Source organism: Miniopterus schreibersii (genome assembly GCF_964146895.1).
Source record: "Miniopterus schreibersii genome assembly, chromosome: 8".
Lineage (NCBI taxonomy): Eukaryota > Metazoa > Chordata > Mammalia > Chiroptera > Miniopteridae > Miniopterus > Miniopterus schreibersii.
The window spans coordinates 12,632,492-12,651,878 of record NC_138109.1 but is presented as its reverse complement, the minus strand read 5'-3'; the positions used below and the strand labels follow the sequence as shown (position 1 = coordinate 12,651,878).

At 53.0% G+C, this 19,387-nt stretch overlaps 2 protein-coding genes across 3 annotated transcripts in view; both read left to right on the top strand.

The window, feature by feature from the left end:
* The window catches only part of PADI1 (peptidyl arginine deiminase 1), a 29,717-nt gene extending 24,214 nt beyond the window's left edge, over positions 1-5,503 (top strand). Inside the window, exons 14-16 of the mRNA XM_081144386.1 lie at positions 154-233; positions 960-1,085; positions 3,455-5,503. Of these exons, the coding sequence (XP_081000512.1) occupies positions 154-233; positions 960-1,085; positions 3,455-3,688 (440 nt within the window). The 3' untranslated portion in view covers positions 3,689-5,503. The remainder of the gene's footprint in view (positions 1-153; positions 234-959; positions 1,086-3,454) is intronic.
* Positions 5,504-7,489: 1,986 nt separating this feature from the next.
* The window catches only part of LOC308561218 (protein-arginine deiminase type-3), a 58,954-nt gene continuing 47,056 nt past the window's right edge, over positions 7,490-19,387 (top strand). For both annotated transcript variants that reach the window (XM_081145927.1, XM_081145926.1), the window contains exons 1-7: positions 7,490-7,618; positions 10,619-10,799; positions 13,042-13,114; positions 16,156-16,217; positions 16,882-16,999; positions 17,313-17,438; positions 19,103-19,281. In XM_081145927.1, the coding sequence (XP_081002053.1) occupies positions 7,527-7,618; positions 10,619-10,799; positions 13,042-13,114; positions 16,156-16,217; positions 16,882-16,999; positions 17,313-17,438; positions 19,103-19,281 (831 nt within the window). In that variant the 5' untranslated portion in view covers positions 7,490-7,526. The remainder of the gene's footprint in view (positions 7,619-10,618; positions 10,800-13,041; positions 13,115-16,155; positions 16,218-16,881; positions 17,000-17,312; positions 17,439-19,102; positions 19,282-19,387) is intronic.

The window sequence follows — 19,387 nt, the reverse complement described above, 5'->3', positions numbered from 1 at the left end:
ATCAGGGTTTCCAGTTTCTGTCTCTCTCCATCCTTGCTCCAGACCCTGGCACTGAGGTGGAGGGAAATTCTGTCCCAGATTCTGAAGCCCTGGGTCCAAGGTGGTCCCAGGGAAGTACTCCCTGAGCCCATGTACTGTCTCTTTCTCTTGCAGGGTTAAAGGACCAGGTGGCGAGAAGCATTAATGAAATGCTGGCAGACAGGAGCCTCCAGAGGGACAGTGCCTTTGTACAGGTGAGGGGCAGGCCCACTGCCTGCTCTTGGGGGCCCCCATCCTCCAGGGAGAACAGCTAGGGTGGGGTGAGGGGTTCAACCCTGAGTTTCTGACTGTTTTCAGGGCTGCTGAGACCTATGGGTAGGGTAGGGCCTCTGCCCTTGGGAACCCACAGTCTGATGGAAGAGACACAGCCATGCCAATCTGATGAGGGAGGTCTTGCCCTGCTCTAGGGAAAGGGCAGGTTTCCAGGGAAGCAAAACTGAGTTCTCACTGGAGAAGCCTGGTGAGATGAGTGGAGAAATAGGGCCCTGGGGTGTGGTGGGGGGGGAGTCAAGGAGATCTCCAAGGAGTCAAGGTGAAGAGACTGAGCGGACTGGGGTCTCAGGAGCGGGCAGGGCTAATGCCTGTCACATGCCTGGTGCAGGCTGGCCTCCCGCTCAGTAAAAGGGAAGAAGCCCCTTGCTTGTCCCTACTTTCTCGTAAACTGCTGAGATGCCTGGAGCATAAGCCACACTGTGTCTGGGACACTGTGCTGAAGTGGCCAGGACTTTTGGAACCAGAAATTGCCTGGGTCCAAACCCCAGCTCTACCACTTCCTAGCTCTGTGCCCTAGGGCAGATCAGTTGAGCCTCAGCTTCCCCTTCCGGGGGTAGCAATGGCACAGAGATCAAAGGAGCTAAAGGGTGCAGAAGCTGCACATAGTAGGTACTCAGCAAGCCCCAGATCCTCATTGGCTCCCCCAGAAATGCATCGACTGGAACCGGGAGGTGCTGAAGCGGGAGTTGGGCCTGACGGAGAGGGACATCGTGGACATCCCCCAGCTCTTCCACCTAAAGGGCTCCTACGCAGAAGCCTTCTTCCCGGACATGGTGAGAGCCTGGGGTTGTTTCCAGTTCCTGGGCCTGGCAGGGGCCTGGCGGGGAGTCAGCTGGGCTGCCTGTACAGGGATAACACAGAAACTGGGGCGCCCGCACGTCTCTCCCGTGTTAGTGTGCTTGCTGTGCAAACACGTCTCCATCGGTGGTCCTCAACCCGGGCCATTTAGCCCCCCAGGGCATTTGGATCGCCACAGTGAGGGGGGTGCTGCCAGCATCCAGTGGGGGGAGGGCAGGGATGCTGCAAACATCCCTAGGCACAGGGCAGCCCCCGAAACTCAGGCCATTTATTTCCCAAATGGAAAAAGGAAGTGTGGTTTGGTTCCAAATGTTTCAGGTTTCCGTTTTAGGGCCTCAGCTGCCTGCTCTGCCCCCCAGTGGGGGTCCAGAGTGGCACAGGTGGGGCAGGCTCAGCCGCCTCCCTGGCTGTCATTAACTCGGGCAGCTGACAAGCAGATGAGAGATTGTGAGCTCACTAGCGTGGCCCCTGGGAGGGGCCTGAGCGATGCTATCGGCACAGTCCTGGCCAAAGTGCCTATTATTCCCCTGGGAACGGATGTAGGGATCTCCGTCCCCTACCTACTAGATGCCAGTAGCACCCCCCTATTGTGACAACCAAAAATGCCCTGGGGGGCAAAATGCCCTGGCTGAGAGCTTTCTGGGGTGATAAAAATGCTCTATATATGTACAATATGGCGTGGGATCCACTGAGCCACATGAGGCTACTGAACACTTGAAATGTGGCTGGTGTGGCTGATCAACAGAATTTTTCCTTTCTTTAATTTTAATTTTAACAATCACAGGTGGCTAGTGGCTACTGTACTGGACAGCAAAGTTCTAAGGTTTGACCAGCTCTGGTTCTGGCTGAGGGTTGCTGGTAAGGCCTGGGAGGGAGCCCATGACCTCGGTCAGCCCTCCTTTGGCTGTGGCCTTGCCCACACCTGCTGGAAGCCTGCTCCCCAACACACACCTCTCTATGGGAACCTCCCAATTTCCGTCCAGGCCCTGCTAAAGGACCCCAGTCTGTCCTCACTGGAAGGGCCCTTAGGGAATGCTCAGTTAACCCCTCATTTGTCAGATGGGGGAATTGAAGCCTTCAGAGGAGAGTGGTTAGCTTGCATGAGGTCCCCAGGGAGTGAGCGGGCCAGCCCCCAGTCTCCTGAATCCTCATTGAGGAGGGAGCCCACCTGGGCTGGCTCTGATCCTGAATCCGGCTCCCGGTTCTTCTCCTTCCCCTTAGTTTCCTGGCCCCATTCCTACCCTGGCATGGAATGCTGGGCCCTTTAGCGACCAACTAGGTAGCTCAGGGCCAAGGCCATGGACTGACCCCAGGAGACCCTTCCAGCTTAATGTTTGTTCCAGCCTAGACAGCTCTGCGGGGCAGACTTGAGAGTGAGGGCCTAGGGCTTGGAGAGCGTGAGGTCACAGAGTCCAGGGCAGCCCGCCCCACACTGAGATGACCCAGCACTACCCTCTAGACATGTCCAGAATGTCCCTTTTAAACACCAAGAGCAGCTCCTCTGGCCACCAAGCTGGGGCTGAGCTTTCTTCTAAGAAACCTCCACACCCTACGCTGGGGAGACCGCCCTTCCCCAACCTCTAAGGTCCCCAGCCAGGGCCCCCAAATAAGGAAGCAGAGATGCCACCAGAGATAAACCTAGGTGCCCCCAATGGCTCCCAGCCCCTTGCCCCAACTTCTCAGCCCCAGGCTGACACAGTGCTACCTTCTGGCAGAGGGTAAAGAACATGAGTTTTGGTATGAGTCAGACCCAATCCAAGTTCCAGTCTCCCGCTTCCCTGTGTGGCCTTGATCATGTTACTTAACCTGTCCAAATCACAGCCTCAGAGGAAGGCTGTGAGGCTTAATATGATGTATCTGGCACATAGTAGATGCTCAATAAATGGTAATAATTATCAGGACTTCCAGGGACAGCTGAGCAAACTGTGTACCGAACAAGTGCACCACCCCTGCAAGGACATTCACACTGCAGACAGTGTGGACGGTATATTTGTTGTACAGGTTTCTGACAGATGGTAAAAATCTTGTTCTAACTGAGTTGTTATGACAATTTTTGGATAGATGGAAGACAGTGTTAGAGGAAGGTAGGTCTCTAATTTATACAAATTTCCCATGTACGTTACTGACGGGTTGTTAGTCCTCTCTTCCAACCATGAATCTGTTTCTTCTCTGCTTCCATAGACCTTGGTTCATGAGGGAACCTAAGCCCTGGTGGCCCAGGAATGCTGGCCAGAATGGGACAGGCCCTGGGGATGGGTCTGCCAGAGCCACAGGCCAGAGGTGCCCCCATGTGCCGAGTGTCCCCAGCCAGCTGGGCCTCCCTCTTGCCTTGTCTCTTCTACAGGTCAACATGGTGGTCCTAGGCAAGTACCTGGGCATCCCCAAGCCCTACGGGCCCATCATCAACGGCCGCTGCTGCCTGGAGGAGAAGGTGCGGTCCCTGCTGGAGCCGCTGGGCCTCCACTGCACCTTCATCGACGACTACTTGTCCTACCACAAGCTGCTCGGGGAGATCCACTGCGGGACCAACGTGCGCCGGCAGCCCTTCTCCTTCAAGTGGTGGCGCATGGTGCCCTGAGCCTGCTCCCCGCCCGCCATTCTCTCTGTCCACCTGTTGGAAACCCCGCCAGAGTGAAAACGAGGAGCCTCTACCTGGCCTCCATCCTCTTGGGGGAGCCTTGGGCACAGCCCCCAAGGGCCTGCAAGTGTGCTGCCCACCATGGGCACCGGGACCCAGGGACGGACACCACACATCCTCACCTTTGGAGTGGCCCACCCCGCCCAAGAAGGACCCCCTTCAATGTCCCCTCTCCCCCTCCCCATCCACAGCTCTCAGAGTCTGGAGAAGATCAGCGCTCTAGGGTGTCCAACGATGGCAACACATGGCCTCGGCAGGTGCCCCACTTTGAATTGTCCCCGCTCTGTCCTGACAGGCCCTGTGTGTTTGCACCAGGAACGGGGCCCAGGGAGCCTGGGCTCTGGTGTGAGGGTCCTGGGTCTAGGCCACCTGTGGCTCCTGTAAGACCGGGGACCTGAGCCATCCTCTCCTGCAGGGATCCGCAGGCTGTGACCTTCTGGCACCCTCAGCTGTGTTTACACAGGCAAATAAGGGCAGGAAAACCCAGCTTCAGAGAGCCTGTTTTCAAAAGAAAAAAGGCTACAAAACCCTTTAATGCCTGACTCTGGCCTCAGAAGGGTGCTTGTTATCTCTTTGGAAAGCCTTTAATTACCAGTGCTGGCTTCTTCCGGCTCAAAAATGCTCCCAGGTCAAAGTGAGGCCTGGGGGAGGGCAGCAGAGGAAGGAAGGTCTGGCAGGAGGGGGGATGCCAGGATGGCAGAGAAGGCTGGGGCACAAGGACACAAGGTGGGCCTGGCCTCTGCGTCCTGGGCTCCTAGGCCTCAGATTCTGGACTCTGCATGTGGAGGCAGCGGCTGTTCCAGATGTAGCAGGGAGGGGCCCAGATGTTAGAAAAGGGTGGGGGGCCATTAGGTTATCTCTGAAGGTGGGGTTTAATTTCCTTTAATAGTCTCTAATTATTCCCCTTCCCTCTGCAGGCGGTGGGAGGGGAAGGCTCGCCCGGGCTCTCTCAGCAACCCCGAGACCCGGAGTGGAGCTTGGGTTTCACCTGGGAGCAAACCCCAGTGACAGCCTTGTGTCCCCTCTTATAGAAGGGAAGATGGAGCTGCCACAGGGGTTAATAGTCCAGCCCTGGAGGAGGCCACCAGGACAAGCACAGGCAGGCGGGCAGGCTTGGCCAGGGCAGGGTGAGAGGTGGCCCTTGCCCCAGGCGTGGGCAGCAGGGAGCAGACCTGTTCTCTTTCCCCACCTGTGGGACCATCTCAGGAGCCCCCATCCCCTGGGCTTTCACCTTGGGGTTTTAAGTGGCCCCTGGTGACCCCTAAACTGAGCCAGCTGCTGCTAAACTCTATTAGCCGTGGAGCACAGTAATCAGACGCTTACCTGGAAACCCAACATGTGAAACTGATAAAAATGGAACCGCTCTGGTTTAGGGTGGAGAAGGTGGTGTACTTGAACCCTCCCCTTCCAGAAGGCTCTGTGGAACCCCACTGGAGGAAAGCCCCTGCTCTAACCTGCTCACTCTCTGATCATAATCACGAGAAACCTAGACTGAGCCAAGAGGAAAAGGGAGATCTTCAGGGGCTAAGGGTGTGCGGCCGGGGTTGAGACTCCCCAGGAAAAGGGTAGAGAGGGGAGGGGGCACAGAAGAGAGATGGGGAGGGTGGGGAGCAAGTCTTCAGAGTGGCACTGAGTGTGAGAAGTGCTGGAACTGCTGCTGGGGCTGTTGGGGGCCACTGATGTCCCCTCTGAAAATGTTCCAGGTGACTGGTCACCTCCTTTCTGATTAATAAAAATGTCAACATGCATTTCTTCAAGTGCCTGCCTCCTTAGCTTTTGTTTGTTGGGCTGTGAGGAGGAGGGAAGGAAGTTTCACCCACCATACCACCAGGTAGCCAAGCAGGCAGGCTGATCCATCATGATGGCTGGCACATGCCCGTTGCCCTGGAGCCGGCTGCCCTGCTGAGACGGCTATCAGGAGACAGTGGACCCTACCTCTTGATTTATTCTCCCTTCCTGGGCGACCTCCTCCGTCTCTCAGAGGGCAGGCAGATTGGGACCTATTGACAGAGGTGGGAGAGTCCCCAGCAGGACTGGTGCCCAGGGCCACATGCTACTATGATTCCCTTTCAATTCTGCCTCTAAAGCCACTAAGTTAGTCTGATTTCAGGGGTCTGAAATATCTCCCCTCACATCTTACACACTTACTGCTACCTCAGGTTGCATCCTTTGACATTCACTCACTCACTCACTCACTCATTCACTTTATTTTAGCTTTTGTTGTGAACTGAGAGGCAAAAAGTTTTTGCCATCAGTCATTGACACTTTAGTCTGAATGAACCACAGATCTGTTCCTAAAAGCTGATATTAATTGGGAAGAGGTAAAGGCATGGATCTGCTGCCAAAGGGAGATGCAGGGCTCTGAGCAGGAGGCTGGTCCTGTCCCCAGCCCAGTGTGCCAGTGCCCGGGGGAATTCCCCCACTGCCTGTATCTATTCCCAGCTGCATCACAAGTGGACTGGGGAGACTGTCTAGGACTTCCTCCCAAGCTCGAACTCTTATCCAGAGCCGAGTCAGCCACCGAGCATTTTTACCGCCAAAAAATGTGAAGCTGTCACTGGACCCAGCAGCGCAGCAGCTCTTCGTGAGAACATTTCCCCCAGAAACTGGGATATAGGAGCGCCAATCTTAGAGTCCTGCTGAGGTCCTCGAATTCCCCAAGTGCTTTAGCTGGGGACTCTGGGAAGCGGATTCTGGTCCCCACCCTGCCTCAAACTGTCAGCACCTCCAGGGAGAAGGGAGGAAACCTCTATTCAGCACCTTCTAAGCCCCCGCGGGCAGGATGTGTCCCTGCCATTATCTCTGCTGGGTCTGGTGATGAGCCACATTTTCTATAGATGAGGAAACTGAGGCCTGTAACCCCAAGGCCACACAGCCATTCATGGTGGAGTCTGGATCTGAGCCCAAGACTCCACTCACCAGAGCCCTTGCTCCTGCTGTTCCAGGTGCCTAAATGTCCCCTCTGGCCTCAGTTTCCCCACCTGAAAAGTTCTGATAGTCTAAGCTCCCCCTGGTTGGAGAGGGTTTTCATTCTCATCACTTACCCCTTCCAGAGGCTTAAGCATCTAATAATAATAACAATAACAACAACGCCCATAATAAATAATGCCAAGCTCTGTACTAGAGCTCTACCCACGTTGTCTCATTTAAGCCGCACAACAACCATTTATCAAATGGGAAAAGTGAGGCACAGAGCAATTAAGTGACTTGCCCCAGGTCACCCAGCCAGGTTGTGGCTTATCCAGTTTTGCTTCTAAAATCCACACTCTTGGGAAAAAGGCTGGTGTTTCTCAAATTGCATCACATTTCTTTGGGGCGCTCGTAAAAATTCCAGATGCATCAGACTGGAGGCTGGGCCCAGGAATCTGCATTTCACCAACTCCCCTAGCAGGGTAAAGCAGCTCCCAACTAAAGCAAATGCAGGAAAGGGGGGGGGGTGGAAAGCGAGGAAGGGACCCAGTACTTCACATGCCTGTACCTCCCCCCCAAGGCCCTGGTGCCCTGTCCAGGTACCTGTGGCGACTTGCTCTTCTTTAAAGCCAGAAATTAACTCCCTCAGTGCTGGGTTGGAGGAAACAGGTTTATATGCAAATGTCAGGTTGCTGCTAACCAATCCTGAGCTCCTGGCTCCAGAAGGGGGCTCGACTCCCAGGACGGCAGCCAATGAGCTAGCGTGCCAGGGTGGAGGGGCAGGGCCAGGGTCTTTTAAACCACTTGCCAAGGAGCCTGTATGTAGGCAGCGTTGGGTTTTGCGGCCCCAGCCCAGTCCAAGGCCAGCATGTCCCCGCAGAGGATCGTGCGTGTGTCCCTGGAGCATCCCACCAGTGCCGTGTGTGTGGCTGGCGTGGAGACCCTCGTGGACATTTATGGGTAAGAGCCAGAGGCCTGGGGTTTGCAGGCCCTTGGTGCTGATCTCTCTGGGCTCTCCTTACGAGCCGTGTAGGGCATCCTAGGGGCCGGGCCTGGCTTCGCTGCCTTCTCCTGAGCCTTGGCCTTGGCGTACCAGCCAGTCACAGAAGCTTGGGTCCTTGCCTTGTGCAGTTGGGTTTCTTGAAGACTCTAGCCAGGAGACTTGAAGCGTGGCAGACCGAAGTGGGGTAGAGAGGCCTGTAGTGGCTGAGCTCTGGCCAGAGCCTTGGAGGGTGCTGGTGCCATGGGGCTTGAACAAATTTCTCTGTCTGGGGGACCCTGCAGGCTGGGCTGAGAGTCTGGCTGAGCACACAAGAATAGGAGGAGACATACTGCCCCTCCTTACCCCATGCCCCCAGCCTGAGCCTGGAAATGGAGCTTCAATCCTTTTTTAAAAATTACTTATACTTAGATAACACTCAGGGCCAGGCACTGTTCTAAGGACTTAACAAGCCTCTTAAATTTAACTCTTGAATTTAACTTTCACAACAACCTTATGAACTAAGTTTATTATCATCTTCATCTGGTTTGACAGATGAGGAAACAGAGGCACAGAGAGGGCAAGCCACTTGCTCAGGTCACACAGTTACTAAGTGACCAAGCCAGGATATAAACCCTTTCATGGTCAGGAGTCATGAATTTAACTGTCTGCCGCTTGAGGCTGGGACCTTCGTGGTCATCTTGTTGACCTTTGTGTTTTCAGCGGCAGGGACCTTTCCTGTGGTTTCTTGGCTCTGAAAGTCTGCTTTATCTTCCCAGAGGCTGACGGGTTTGGGTTTGCAAGGGAGTGCGGACAGAGCGGGCCATGAGTCCTGGCCTCTGTCACTTATCAGCTGTGTGACTTTAGGCAAGTCACCTGTCATCTCCCAGCCTCCGTTTCCTCATCTGTAAAGTGGGGATAATACGGCTGTGGGTGCTACCTTCATCACCATTGTCACCATCACCCTCCTCACTGTTGAAGGGAAGACACGAGACACAAGGGGAGACCTGACTTGTCTTGGTTCCCAGGATGGGGCTGGGCTCACACTGAGTCATTGTCATGGGTCCTGTGGGTACCAGGCTCGAGCATTCCTGAGACAGTCCACCCTTAGTTGTGGTTCTGACTTCACTGGGCATCAGGAGGGTTTTAAATGTAGGTTCCAGGGCCCTGCCTGCAGCACTTCTGGCTCTGGAATCTCTTTTCACCAGGTGGGTCCAAGATTGGCCACTGTGAGGGTGACCAGCTGTCCTGGTTCACCCAAGACCTTCTAGGTTCCAGCACTGAAAGTCCTGCACCCCAGGAAACGCCCCCATCCCTGGCAAACCAGAACTGTCAGTCACCCCCCTGCATTTCACCTCCCATCCCCCGCCTCCTGGGCTGGCTGGGAGGGCTTGGTGCTGGGGGTGCCTGTGCGTGGGGAGAACCCGAGGCTCCTTGCACATGCACCTCCCAGGGCTGGGCTGGGGCACTGTCTAGAGCAGCATGCTGGAAGCTCTAGGTGGCCTGGCCAGAGGAAGGACTTCATCCAGGTGAGCCTCTGGCCACTTCTGCTGTCCTCCAGGAAATGGGACATCCAGGTCTTCCCTACCTGATGCAAGTCTCCTCCCATCAGCCACCCCTTTGATCTTCCTAACACAAAGCTTCCAGGGCAGGGCGTGAGCACTGGACTGGGAGTCTGGAGCCCTACTTTCTAGTCCCTTTTCTCTGAAGCCTCAGTTTCCCCATCAGTGAAACGAGGGCATGGGTTCAGGTGTCTCTGACTTTGCTCACCCTGAGAATTTACAGCCCCCCACTTGTTTGATCTCATTCCCGCTCTATAGCCGCTGACACCGAGGCAGAGGGAGGCCACATCACTCCCTCAAGGTCACACTCCTAGTGAATGGCGAGGCTGGGATTTGGACCCAGGTGACCTGGCCCCAGAGTCCACAAGCTTAACCACCTCACCAGGGCTCCGTCGGGCTGCCCCTCCTCAAGAACCATCGCTGGTCCCCATCGCATAGGGGTGGAATTAAACCAGCTTGTTACGGCCTGAGTTTAAACTTGACCTCCTAAGGCTCCATGGTGAACATGTCTTCCCCTCAGGCGTGTCCCCTTGTCCTTGGCTCACCTGCCTTGCTCAGGGAAGCCTTCCCCAGCCACCCCAGCCACCCTCTCAAACTGCCTCCAGCTTCCTGTGCCTTCATTTACTTTAAGAGCCCCTTCCCCCATCCTGGGCGGGCAGTTTCCCAAGCCTCCCCTCTCAATTACCACAGTCCTGACACTTACTAGCTCCATGACCTTGGACAAATTACTTATCCTCAGTTCCCCGTCTGTAAAATGGGGACGATAATAGTACCTCCCTCCTAGGGTTAGTGAGAGGGTTACATGACACACAAAGAAACTCAAGCAGGGCAGGCACACAGCAAGAGCTCAACAAGTTCAACTACCGTCCCCCAGGTGCGTGTGTTTACTCCTCCTACAGGGAGCCTTCTGGTCCCTTCGGCTCCAGTGGCTCTCCCTACATGGGATCCCACTGACCCCTACCTCCGTGGCCCTGAGTCCCGTCTGGCTGCCCTGGGCAGGGCTCTGAGGAGAGCTGTGGGTGTATCTGCCTCAACCTGGCAGTGCCTGTGTACACAGTGGGCACCCCTCAGACAATAAGAAGGTGAACAGATTGATTTCAAACAGGACTCCCGGGCTAGCTAGAGTGGGGGAAACGCAGTCCCAGGGCCAGATGACATCACAAACTTCTTAACCCTACAGTTAATGTCTGGGAAACTCACAAGGGAAATGTGAATGAACGTAGAGGCTTGGAACGCAAGACTGTGTATACATTTGTGTGGGGTCCAGGCTTGACTCCCAGGAGCTTACTGTGAGGATCTGAGAGGCCTGGAGTGGTCAGGGAAGGCTTCCTGGAGGAAGCAAGAGTTTGAGCCAAAGCTGAAGCATCTGAACCATGGCTGTCCCCTCTAGCACTTCTCATGGCTCCCTGCTCTTCCCAGGTCAGTGCCCGAGGGCACAGAGATGTTTGAGGTGTACGGGACCCCCGGTGTGGACGTCTACATCTCTCCCAGCATGGAGAGGGGCCGGGAGCGTGCGGACACCAGGAGGTGGCACTGTGATGCAGGGTTGGAGATCATCGTGATCATGAACTCTCCCAGCAATGACCTCAACGACAGTCATGTGAGTGGGTCCCCTGGTCTGGGGGCAGAGAGGGGAGGCAGTGATGTTGCTTCACAAGGGCCCAGTGGCCTCTCTCTTCCCAGAGTACAGGGTAGCACAGTGGGTAAGTGCCTGGCCCTGGAACCAACCAGCTCTGCAACTTAAAAACACAAAGTGTGTGTCTGGCAAGTAGGACCTCAGTTTCCCCATCTATAGGCTGAGGTTTGATTAGGTTATTTCTGCCACTCTGAATGAAGGAGAGAAAACAGGGACTGGGGACAGGGCAGGGATGCTGCTTTCTGGGGAGACCCCGTCCCCAAGTTGATATTTGCCTCTCCTTCCTCTAATCCACTCTTTTCCTATCCCATTCCCTTCTCATATGCAAAACGGGGACCATACAGGCATAATGACTTCCCTTCCGCTCCTCTCTCTGCTCACTCAGCTAACCAGAGAGTCCAACAAGCCCCAGCTGCAGGCAACGATCTGGCCCCAGGGCAGGCCTCGTTTAAAAAGTGGGAGAAATGGGGTAGCCCTTGAGCTTGGCACAGGTGTTGCCACCTTAAATGGCTGATGGGAACCAGGACTTGGCGTGTGGGAAAGGTGGGTTTACGCTCCATGCCAAGAACAATGGTTTGGAAAACTGGCCCTTTAAGAGCGTTGACCATGAGCCACGTGCGGATGACCCCGTCCAGCCCTCACAGCAGCCCTGAGAGGCAGGAGCTGAGCCCTATTGCACAGGTGGGGCTACCGAGGTCCAGAGTAACTGTCCCGGGCCACATGGCTAGTCAGGAGAGCTAGAATTCAACGCAGACCTGCGACGCCTGGCGCAGGCTCCCTCCACCCCTCCTCCCTCTGTTCCCATCCCTGTGTCTGAATTGAGCCTCTCCTCTGTGCTCTGAGACGGGGGTGGGGTGGGGGGGGTGGGGGCCAGGATGCAGTGGAAGCATTTTACAGACTGACCAAGAAGGGGCAGGGCTCGCCTAAAATCGCATGATCCAGTGAGTAGCAGAGTTGGTGATGGTCAGGATGGGGTCCTCGGGGCGGCAAGGGGCCTAGCAGCCTGTGAGGTTCCCTGCTGAGCCGGGGGCTGCGTGGACACCTCCCCTCCCTAACTTCCTTGGCTCCAAGGACCTCAGGGACTGAAGAGGGTCAGAATGTACCCTACCCATGCCTTTGGCTGGATTCCAGGTAATTGTATGTCTGGGGCGAGCATCCTTGCTGGGGCTTGACACACGGGGGTCAGAAATGACAGCATTTAGGGGCTCCCAGGACTGAGGGGTGAGTGGCCTGTGTAAGACCCTAAACCCTTTGAGATGAGGCCATCAGAGCTGGCCGGTTTAGGGACCCACACGTAGAGGGAATGTCCAAGTGCAGCGCCGGGGGTTGAGCGTGGCTTTAATGCATCAGCCTCCAGCTGCTTTATTGTCCTCACCATCTTCAGCCCCGCCTCGGACAGTTATTGGGTGCTGGCTGTGGGCTGGGCACCATGCTGAGCGTGTCACATGCGTTCCTTCCCTAATCCTCACAACCTGTAATCAGTCCTACAGGGTAGGAACTGTTATTATACTCCACTCTCCAGCTGAGGAAATTGAGGCCCAGAGCAGATAGTAACTTTTCCCAGGATATTTACACTTGTTGCATCTAGAATCTGAGCCCTTACACAATGCCACCTGCCCACCAATTACGACAGCTGATGTTTCACGGGCACTTTCTTCAAGATCAGTCTTTTATGTGTGTTGCTTTTAAGCTGCACTATAGTCCTCTGAGCTAGGAACCTGTATGGTCCCCATTTTGCAGATGAGAAAACTGAGGCAGCTGGGAAAGGTGAAGGGTTTTGGCCAAGGTCACAGAACCCAGAGGTGCTGGGCTCAAGTCCTGTCTGAATCCCAGAGATAAGAATATTGGCTTGGAGAGTGTCCCTAAACCCTACCCAATCTGAACTCCTCATTTAACAAATGGTGGGACAGAGACTCAAAGTGGAGCAGGCGCTTGCCAAAATTACATGGTAGTCATCGGCAGCATTGGGACCCAGGTCTCCATAGAATCCCTCATAGATAATTCCCATTTTACAGATGGGCCAACTGAGGCATGGAAAAATAAATGGCAAAGAGAAAGCTAAAGGAAGAGCTGAGTTGGCAAACAAATTTAGTGCACAGAGGTTCCTGAGATCTGCTCCCCTCCTTACCAGATATCTCAAGACCTGGCCTTTGGGGTGGGGGCTCTTGGCTTCAGCTGACGTGACCCTGGGCCTGTCTCTCCACAGGTTCAGATTTCCTACTACTCCAGCCATAAGTCCCTGCCCCTGGCGTACACGGTGCTCTACCTCACTTGTGTTGGTAAGCTGGGGGCCATGCTGAGGGTGTGGCCAAGGGGCCTTGGCTAAGGGTAGGATGGGGAGTGGTTGGGATTAACACTGAGCAAGGACCTTTTTACTAAAATCCATCAGTTTTATTTTAAAAATTAAAGTAAGAAGTACACATCTAAAAAATTTAAACAGTACAAAAGAGTATATAGTTGACTCTTAGAAACATAGGTTTGAACTGTATGGGTCTACTTATACATGGTTATTTTTTTCAATTGATTCATACAGTTCAAATCTGTGTTGTTCAAAGGTCAACTCCACGATTGGGAATCTGAATCTACAGAGGGCCAGCTGTAGTTAAAAGTGCAAGGTCAGCGCCCCTAATCTCCAAGTTGTTCATGGATATCCTATAAATTGAAAAGTAATCCTCCCTCCCCGTCACCTAAGATTCTCAATTCCCCAGGCCCAGCATCCTTCTAAGACATGCTGTGCGTATACAAGTAGACACATGCCCCCCTTTCATAAGCAAACAGAATCATATAGGCATGGAACTGGACCCTGCTTTTTCCAACTTACTTTTTTTTTTTTTTTTTTTTGCCAACTCTCCATGAATTGATATATAAACTCAGTGCAAGATGACGTAGATATTGGAACTACCAGACAGGAAATGCAAAGTAATCAAGATTACTATGTTAAAGGCTACAGAGGAAAAGGTGGCTAACATGCATGAAGAGATGGGGAATTTCAGCAGAGAGATGAAAACTATAAGAAGGATTCAAATGGGAATGCTAGGAATAAACATCAGATGAGACATGGGTCATAGGCAGACTAGACACAGCTGAAGAGAGAATTGGTGAACTCGAAGATAGGGCAACAGTTACCCAAACTGAAACACAAAGAGAAAGGAAGAACAAAACAAAATAACAGAACAGAGATTCAACAGCTCTGGGACAGTATCGAACAGTCTAAATGCAATGACATTCCCATCAAAATCCAACATGGCTTTTTAAATAGAATTTTATAGAGCTGATCCCACATCTCATATGGAAGGGCAAAGGGCAGGAATAGCCCAGACAATTTTGATGAACAAGATGGAGGGATTCATGGTACCAGAGGCTTTTTTCCAAGTTGTAGTACTTGAGGCCGTGTGACATTGACGCAGAATTAAATACAGACCAGTAGAACCAAACAGAGAACCAGATGTAGACCCCTGCTCATGTGGTTATCACGTGAAAATCAATAAACTTGGAACCACATCTCGTACTATCCTCAAAAATAAATTCCAGATGGGTTAAAAAATCTTAAGATGAAATAAAAATTTCAAAGCTTTTAGAAGAGAGTATCTGTAAACTCAAGGTCAAGCTTGTCTTTATCAGGGCAAAACAATAGCACAGATCATAGGGGAAAGATGGCTGAGTTAGGCTGTATTAAAATTTAAAACTTCTATACAACAAAGGACAATTTAAAAAATCCAACTGGGGACTGGGAGAAGAAATTTGCAATGGATATGGCTTACTCAGAGCATAGAGATTATGAAAAACTTCAATCAATTTGAAAAAAAAAAAAAAGACAAATGACTAGAAATAGGCAAAAAATATGAACAAGCAATTCACAGACGAGAAAGCCCCAGGGATCAGAACCCAAATGAAAAGATGCTTAAGTTAGTGTTGCCAAGGATGTGGAACTGGGGAGCTCCTTGCATTGTGGGTGGGAGTTTGCACTGGTACAAGCACGAGGAGAGCAATTAGCAAGAAAGTTGAAAATGCCTCTTCCGGAGGCATTTTTAGAAGCAGAACTGCTGAATTACAGGAAATGTGCGTTGTAAATTTTGATAGATATTGCCAAGTTGCTCTCCAAAAAGGCGGTACCACTTTATATGCCCGCCAACAGCATGTGGGAGTGTCTCGCCAACACTGTGCACTGTCAGCCTCTGAGAGGTTGTATCCCGTTGTTGCTTTAATATGCCTTTTTTTAGTCAGGACTGAGGTTGGGTATCTCCCTGCCTCCCCCTCCCTGAACACACACACCCTGTTCATTGGAAGATACACACAGAGGAAAGTGCATAAAGCTTTATTTTATATACACACACATGAACGGAGAGTTACAAAGCAAACACTTGAACAGCCATCGCCCAGGTCAAGAAACAGAACATGACCAGCACCCCAAAGTCTCCCCCATCGATACCCCTCTCTGATCTCTGGCCTTTTTCCTCTCGAGGTAACTACTACTTTGTGATAAGTACTCTCTGCTTTTCTTTATGGTTTTATCACCTGAGTATGCACACCCAAATAATATAATCTAGTTTTGCCTTTTTTAAAAAACTTCCTATGGATGAAATCATATTGTACGCATTCTAAGGGTGGGCCTTCTTTTGCCCACATCCCGTCTGTGAGGTACAGTCACTCGCTGTGTGGTGGTTGGCTATCTTTTCACATGTTTAAAATTATTTCAAATTCTTCCCCCTCCCCCCTTTCCCCTTCCCCCTTTCCCCTTCCCCTACCCCTCTCCCCTGAATGCTCCATTTGTGTTATAAAATCTCCCCCAGTTCTAGGGAGACACATTAAGAAGGTGGGATGGAGGCTGGGATTTTAAGAGTTTGAGATGAAGATGAGGCTCAGACAGGTCACAGCTGATAGATGGCAGAGCCTAGATTCACATCCACATCTGTCTGACACCAAAGTCCAGGCTCACTCCTCGATCCAAAGGAGATGAGGCAGCTTCACACAGACCAAGAATGTCTAGGGCAACCTGAGCTCAGTGCAGGGTGTGCCCCAGAAAATGAGGGCTGTAGGAGTATGAAGAGGGAGGGATCAGGGAAGGCTTCCTGGAGGGGGCAGCATTGGACCCAGGCCTTTGTTCTGACCCTGCTTCCTTCCCAAGGCCTCTTTCTTTCCCCAGCCCAGAGAGAGAGAGGCTCCAGATGCCCCCACCTCTGGGCAGGGTCTTCTTGGAAATGACTTTCGTTTGCCCAGCCCCAGGTGGGCCCTGAGAGTGAAGGTAAAAGGTGAAGGTCACAGGCCTGTGTTGACATCCTGGGAACCCTGTGGTGACTTACCCTCTGCCCTCCCCTTGCAGATATCACTCTGGATTGTGACCTGAACTGTGAGGGCAGGCAGAGCGGGAACTTTGTGGACAAGGTAGGGCATCTCAACCTGGGCCCAGAAAGGGGTGTGGAGTCTGGAACTGCTCTAGGCTGGGTTACTAGAGGAGAGTCATCATAGGTATCCCCCTGCCTCCCAGCTGATGCCCAGTGGGAACCAGGCATGGCTGGGACCTTCTATGCCAGGAGAAAAGTCATCATCAAGAATTATAAAGCACATGTGTGCCACAGCCCTGGGCCAGGCCTTGCTTCGTGGGGGAAAGTCCTTCTGGACTTTTAATCTAGGTCAGGGGTCTACAAACATTTTCTGTAAAACAAGATAGTAACTATTTTAGGCTTTGCAAGCCACACAGTCTCTGTTGCAACTACTTGATTCTGCCATTGTAGTATGAAAGAGCTATAGTAAATAAGTAAACAAATGCATGTGACCATGTTCCAATAAAACTTTATTTACAAAAACAGGCCATGGGCCGGATTTGGCCTGTGGGCCATAGTGTGCTAACTCCTTGATCTAGGTGAAAAGGGAAACCTACCAAGTATGAAACTGTTAAAGAACTTGGGGCTGAGTAGTAGTGGACCTATCCTCACAGGTAAGGTGAAGGGGAAGGGGTGGGTTTAGGAGGACAGCTAGGAGGTTGCTGGGGAGGGAAGCACAGGTCTGGTCCGAGTCCCCATCACCAGCTCTGCTTTGTCATTGGCAGCGCCAGTGGGTCTGGGGGCCCAATGGGTATGGAGCCATCCTGCTGGTGAACTGTGACAGGGATGATCTGAATTGTGATGACCGGGACAACTGTGACCAGCACATACGCTGCCTGCAAGGTGAGGGGGGCCAGGGTAGCCCATGTCTCTGTGTGTCCAGTGTCATTGCTCAGCTAGCTTGCAGGGACTCCAACCTATAGGAATGACTCTGAAGGAAGAGTTCCAGCTCCCAGACATACCTTGACCCTTCCCCAAAACCTGCCTCAGCTGGCAGCTACCCCTCCCAACATCCCAGGGCCAGCGGGCACTCACACACCTGGAACTCAAGAAATGAGCTCTCGCCTTTTCTCCCTCCCGGGGAGCAGAGGATGCTAACATCTGAACCCCTCCTGTGCCCAGGCCCTTTTCCCACACTCTCTGTCTGGCTCCACAGACCTGGAAGACATGTCCGTCATGGTCCTGCGGACCCAGGGCCCCGCTGCCCTCTTCGACAACCACAGACTGGTCCTCCACACCTCCAGCTATGACGCCAAGCGGGCACGGGTCTTCCACGCCTGTGGTGAGTCCACAGCCATCCCCTCCGCGGCCTTGTGCCTGGCTCCTGGGTGCCCTGGCGGCCAGGGGAACAATCGGATGGTGAACTCTGGGACTGGTCAGCTGGCATCTCCAGCACAGCAGTGGCCCGAGGTCGTTTTATTGGAGGAAGTTTTAAAATATATTTTAAACACGTTTAGAAATCTTTGCTCTCAAAATTTCAAACATACGCAAAAGTAGAGAGGAGTGTCACGAAGCCCCAGAGGCCAGCCTCTCCGCCTCCCTAGCTTCATCTGCTCCGCTGTGTTCACTGGAGTATTTCTGAGCCAGTCCCAGGCACCATGGGTGCTGTCCCTGCAGAATTCAGTGCGCATCTCCAAGGAGAAACACAGCTGTTGCTTCACGTGGCCGCAATGCCATTGTCACAAGTCCAAGCAAGGATATAAAAGACCCTTTAAAAATACAAATGGATACAAGTAATAAGATGCTCACTTAAAAAAAACAAAAAACATATATATATATATATATATATATATATATATATATATATATATGCACATAGAGTGAAAAATAAGAGTCCTCTATCCCTAACCCTAAGCTCGACTCTTACGTCATGTTTGCTGTTAAGGATCTGGCATGTGTTCTAACCGACTTTCCTACATGCACTAAACCTGCCTGTGTGCGTGCGTGCGTGTGCCTGTGTGCCTGTGTGCATGCCTGTGCCTGTGTGTGTGTGCCTGTGTGTGTGCGCCTGTGTGCGTGTGCCTGTGTGCCTGTGTGTGTGCGTGTGCCTGTGTGCCTGTGTGCCTGTGTGTGTGCGCCTGTGTGCGTGTGCCTGTGTGTGCCTGTGTGTGTGTGCCTGTGCGCGTGTGCCTGTGTGCCTGTGTGCATGCATGTGCCTGTGTGTGTGTGCCTGTGTGTGTGTGCTTGTGTGTGTGCGCCTGTGTGCGTGTGCCTGTGTGTGTGTGTGTGCCTGTGCGCGTGTGTGTGTGTGTGCGCCTGTGTGCCTGTGTGCCTGTGTGTGTGCCTGTGTGCATGCGTGTGTGTGTGTGCCTGTGTGCCTGTGTGTGTGTGTGCCTGTGTGCATGCGTGTGTGTGTGTGCCTGTGTGCGCGTGCATGCGCGCATGTTCTGCTTTCCGGCCCGTTTCTCTCGCTGCGCTGTGCCTGTGACACCCCTTGCTGGGTGTTTCCTTGGTCTGCTCTCTCCCCGCCGCACAGCATTCTGAAGCGTGGAGGTGCTGTAACCTATCCAGTCCCCCGGGCCATACGGCTGTTGACAGTGTGTTGATGTTACAACAGGTTCCTTGAGGGCAGGGACCTTGCTCATGGCTATATCCTGAGTCCAGAGTGTGCCTCGTAGGTACATAGTAGGTGCTCAGTCAATATTTGTTCGGTGAACACGTAAACAACCAATGAAGACCCTTGTACATGTATTTTGTAGGAAAGGCACCTAGAAGAGGAATTGCTGGTTAGGGGCACACAAGACTTTGTTAGATGCCACCAACTTGTCCCCCACGCCCCGCCTTGCCCGCACTGCGTATTAAGCACCTTTCTCTCCTTAGTCAGTGGGAGGCTAGGTGCAGGGGTTGGTGGCCTGCATTTTCGGTGAGGTCACATAGTTCTCTCGCATTCCTCATGCTCCCCAGGCCCACCAGGGAGTCACAGCTGCTACTTTCGTCCCCTCCCAGGTCCCGAGGACTCATGCGAGGCCTACAGGCATGTGCTGGGCCAGGACAAGGTGTCCTACAAGGTGCCCCGTTTCCACGGGGACGAGGAGCGCTTCTTCGTGGAGGGCCTGTCCTTCCCCGATGCCGGCTTCACGGGGCTCGTCTTCTTCCATGTCACCCTGCTGGATGACTCCAATGAGGTAGGGGGTGGCCGGGCAGAGGAGGTGACAGGAAGGCTCTGTTCCTGGGAGGGGCAGACATTGCTGGTGTGAAGGACCCCAAACTGCTCCCCCCCCTTTCCTCCTT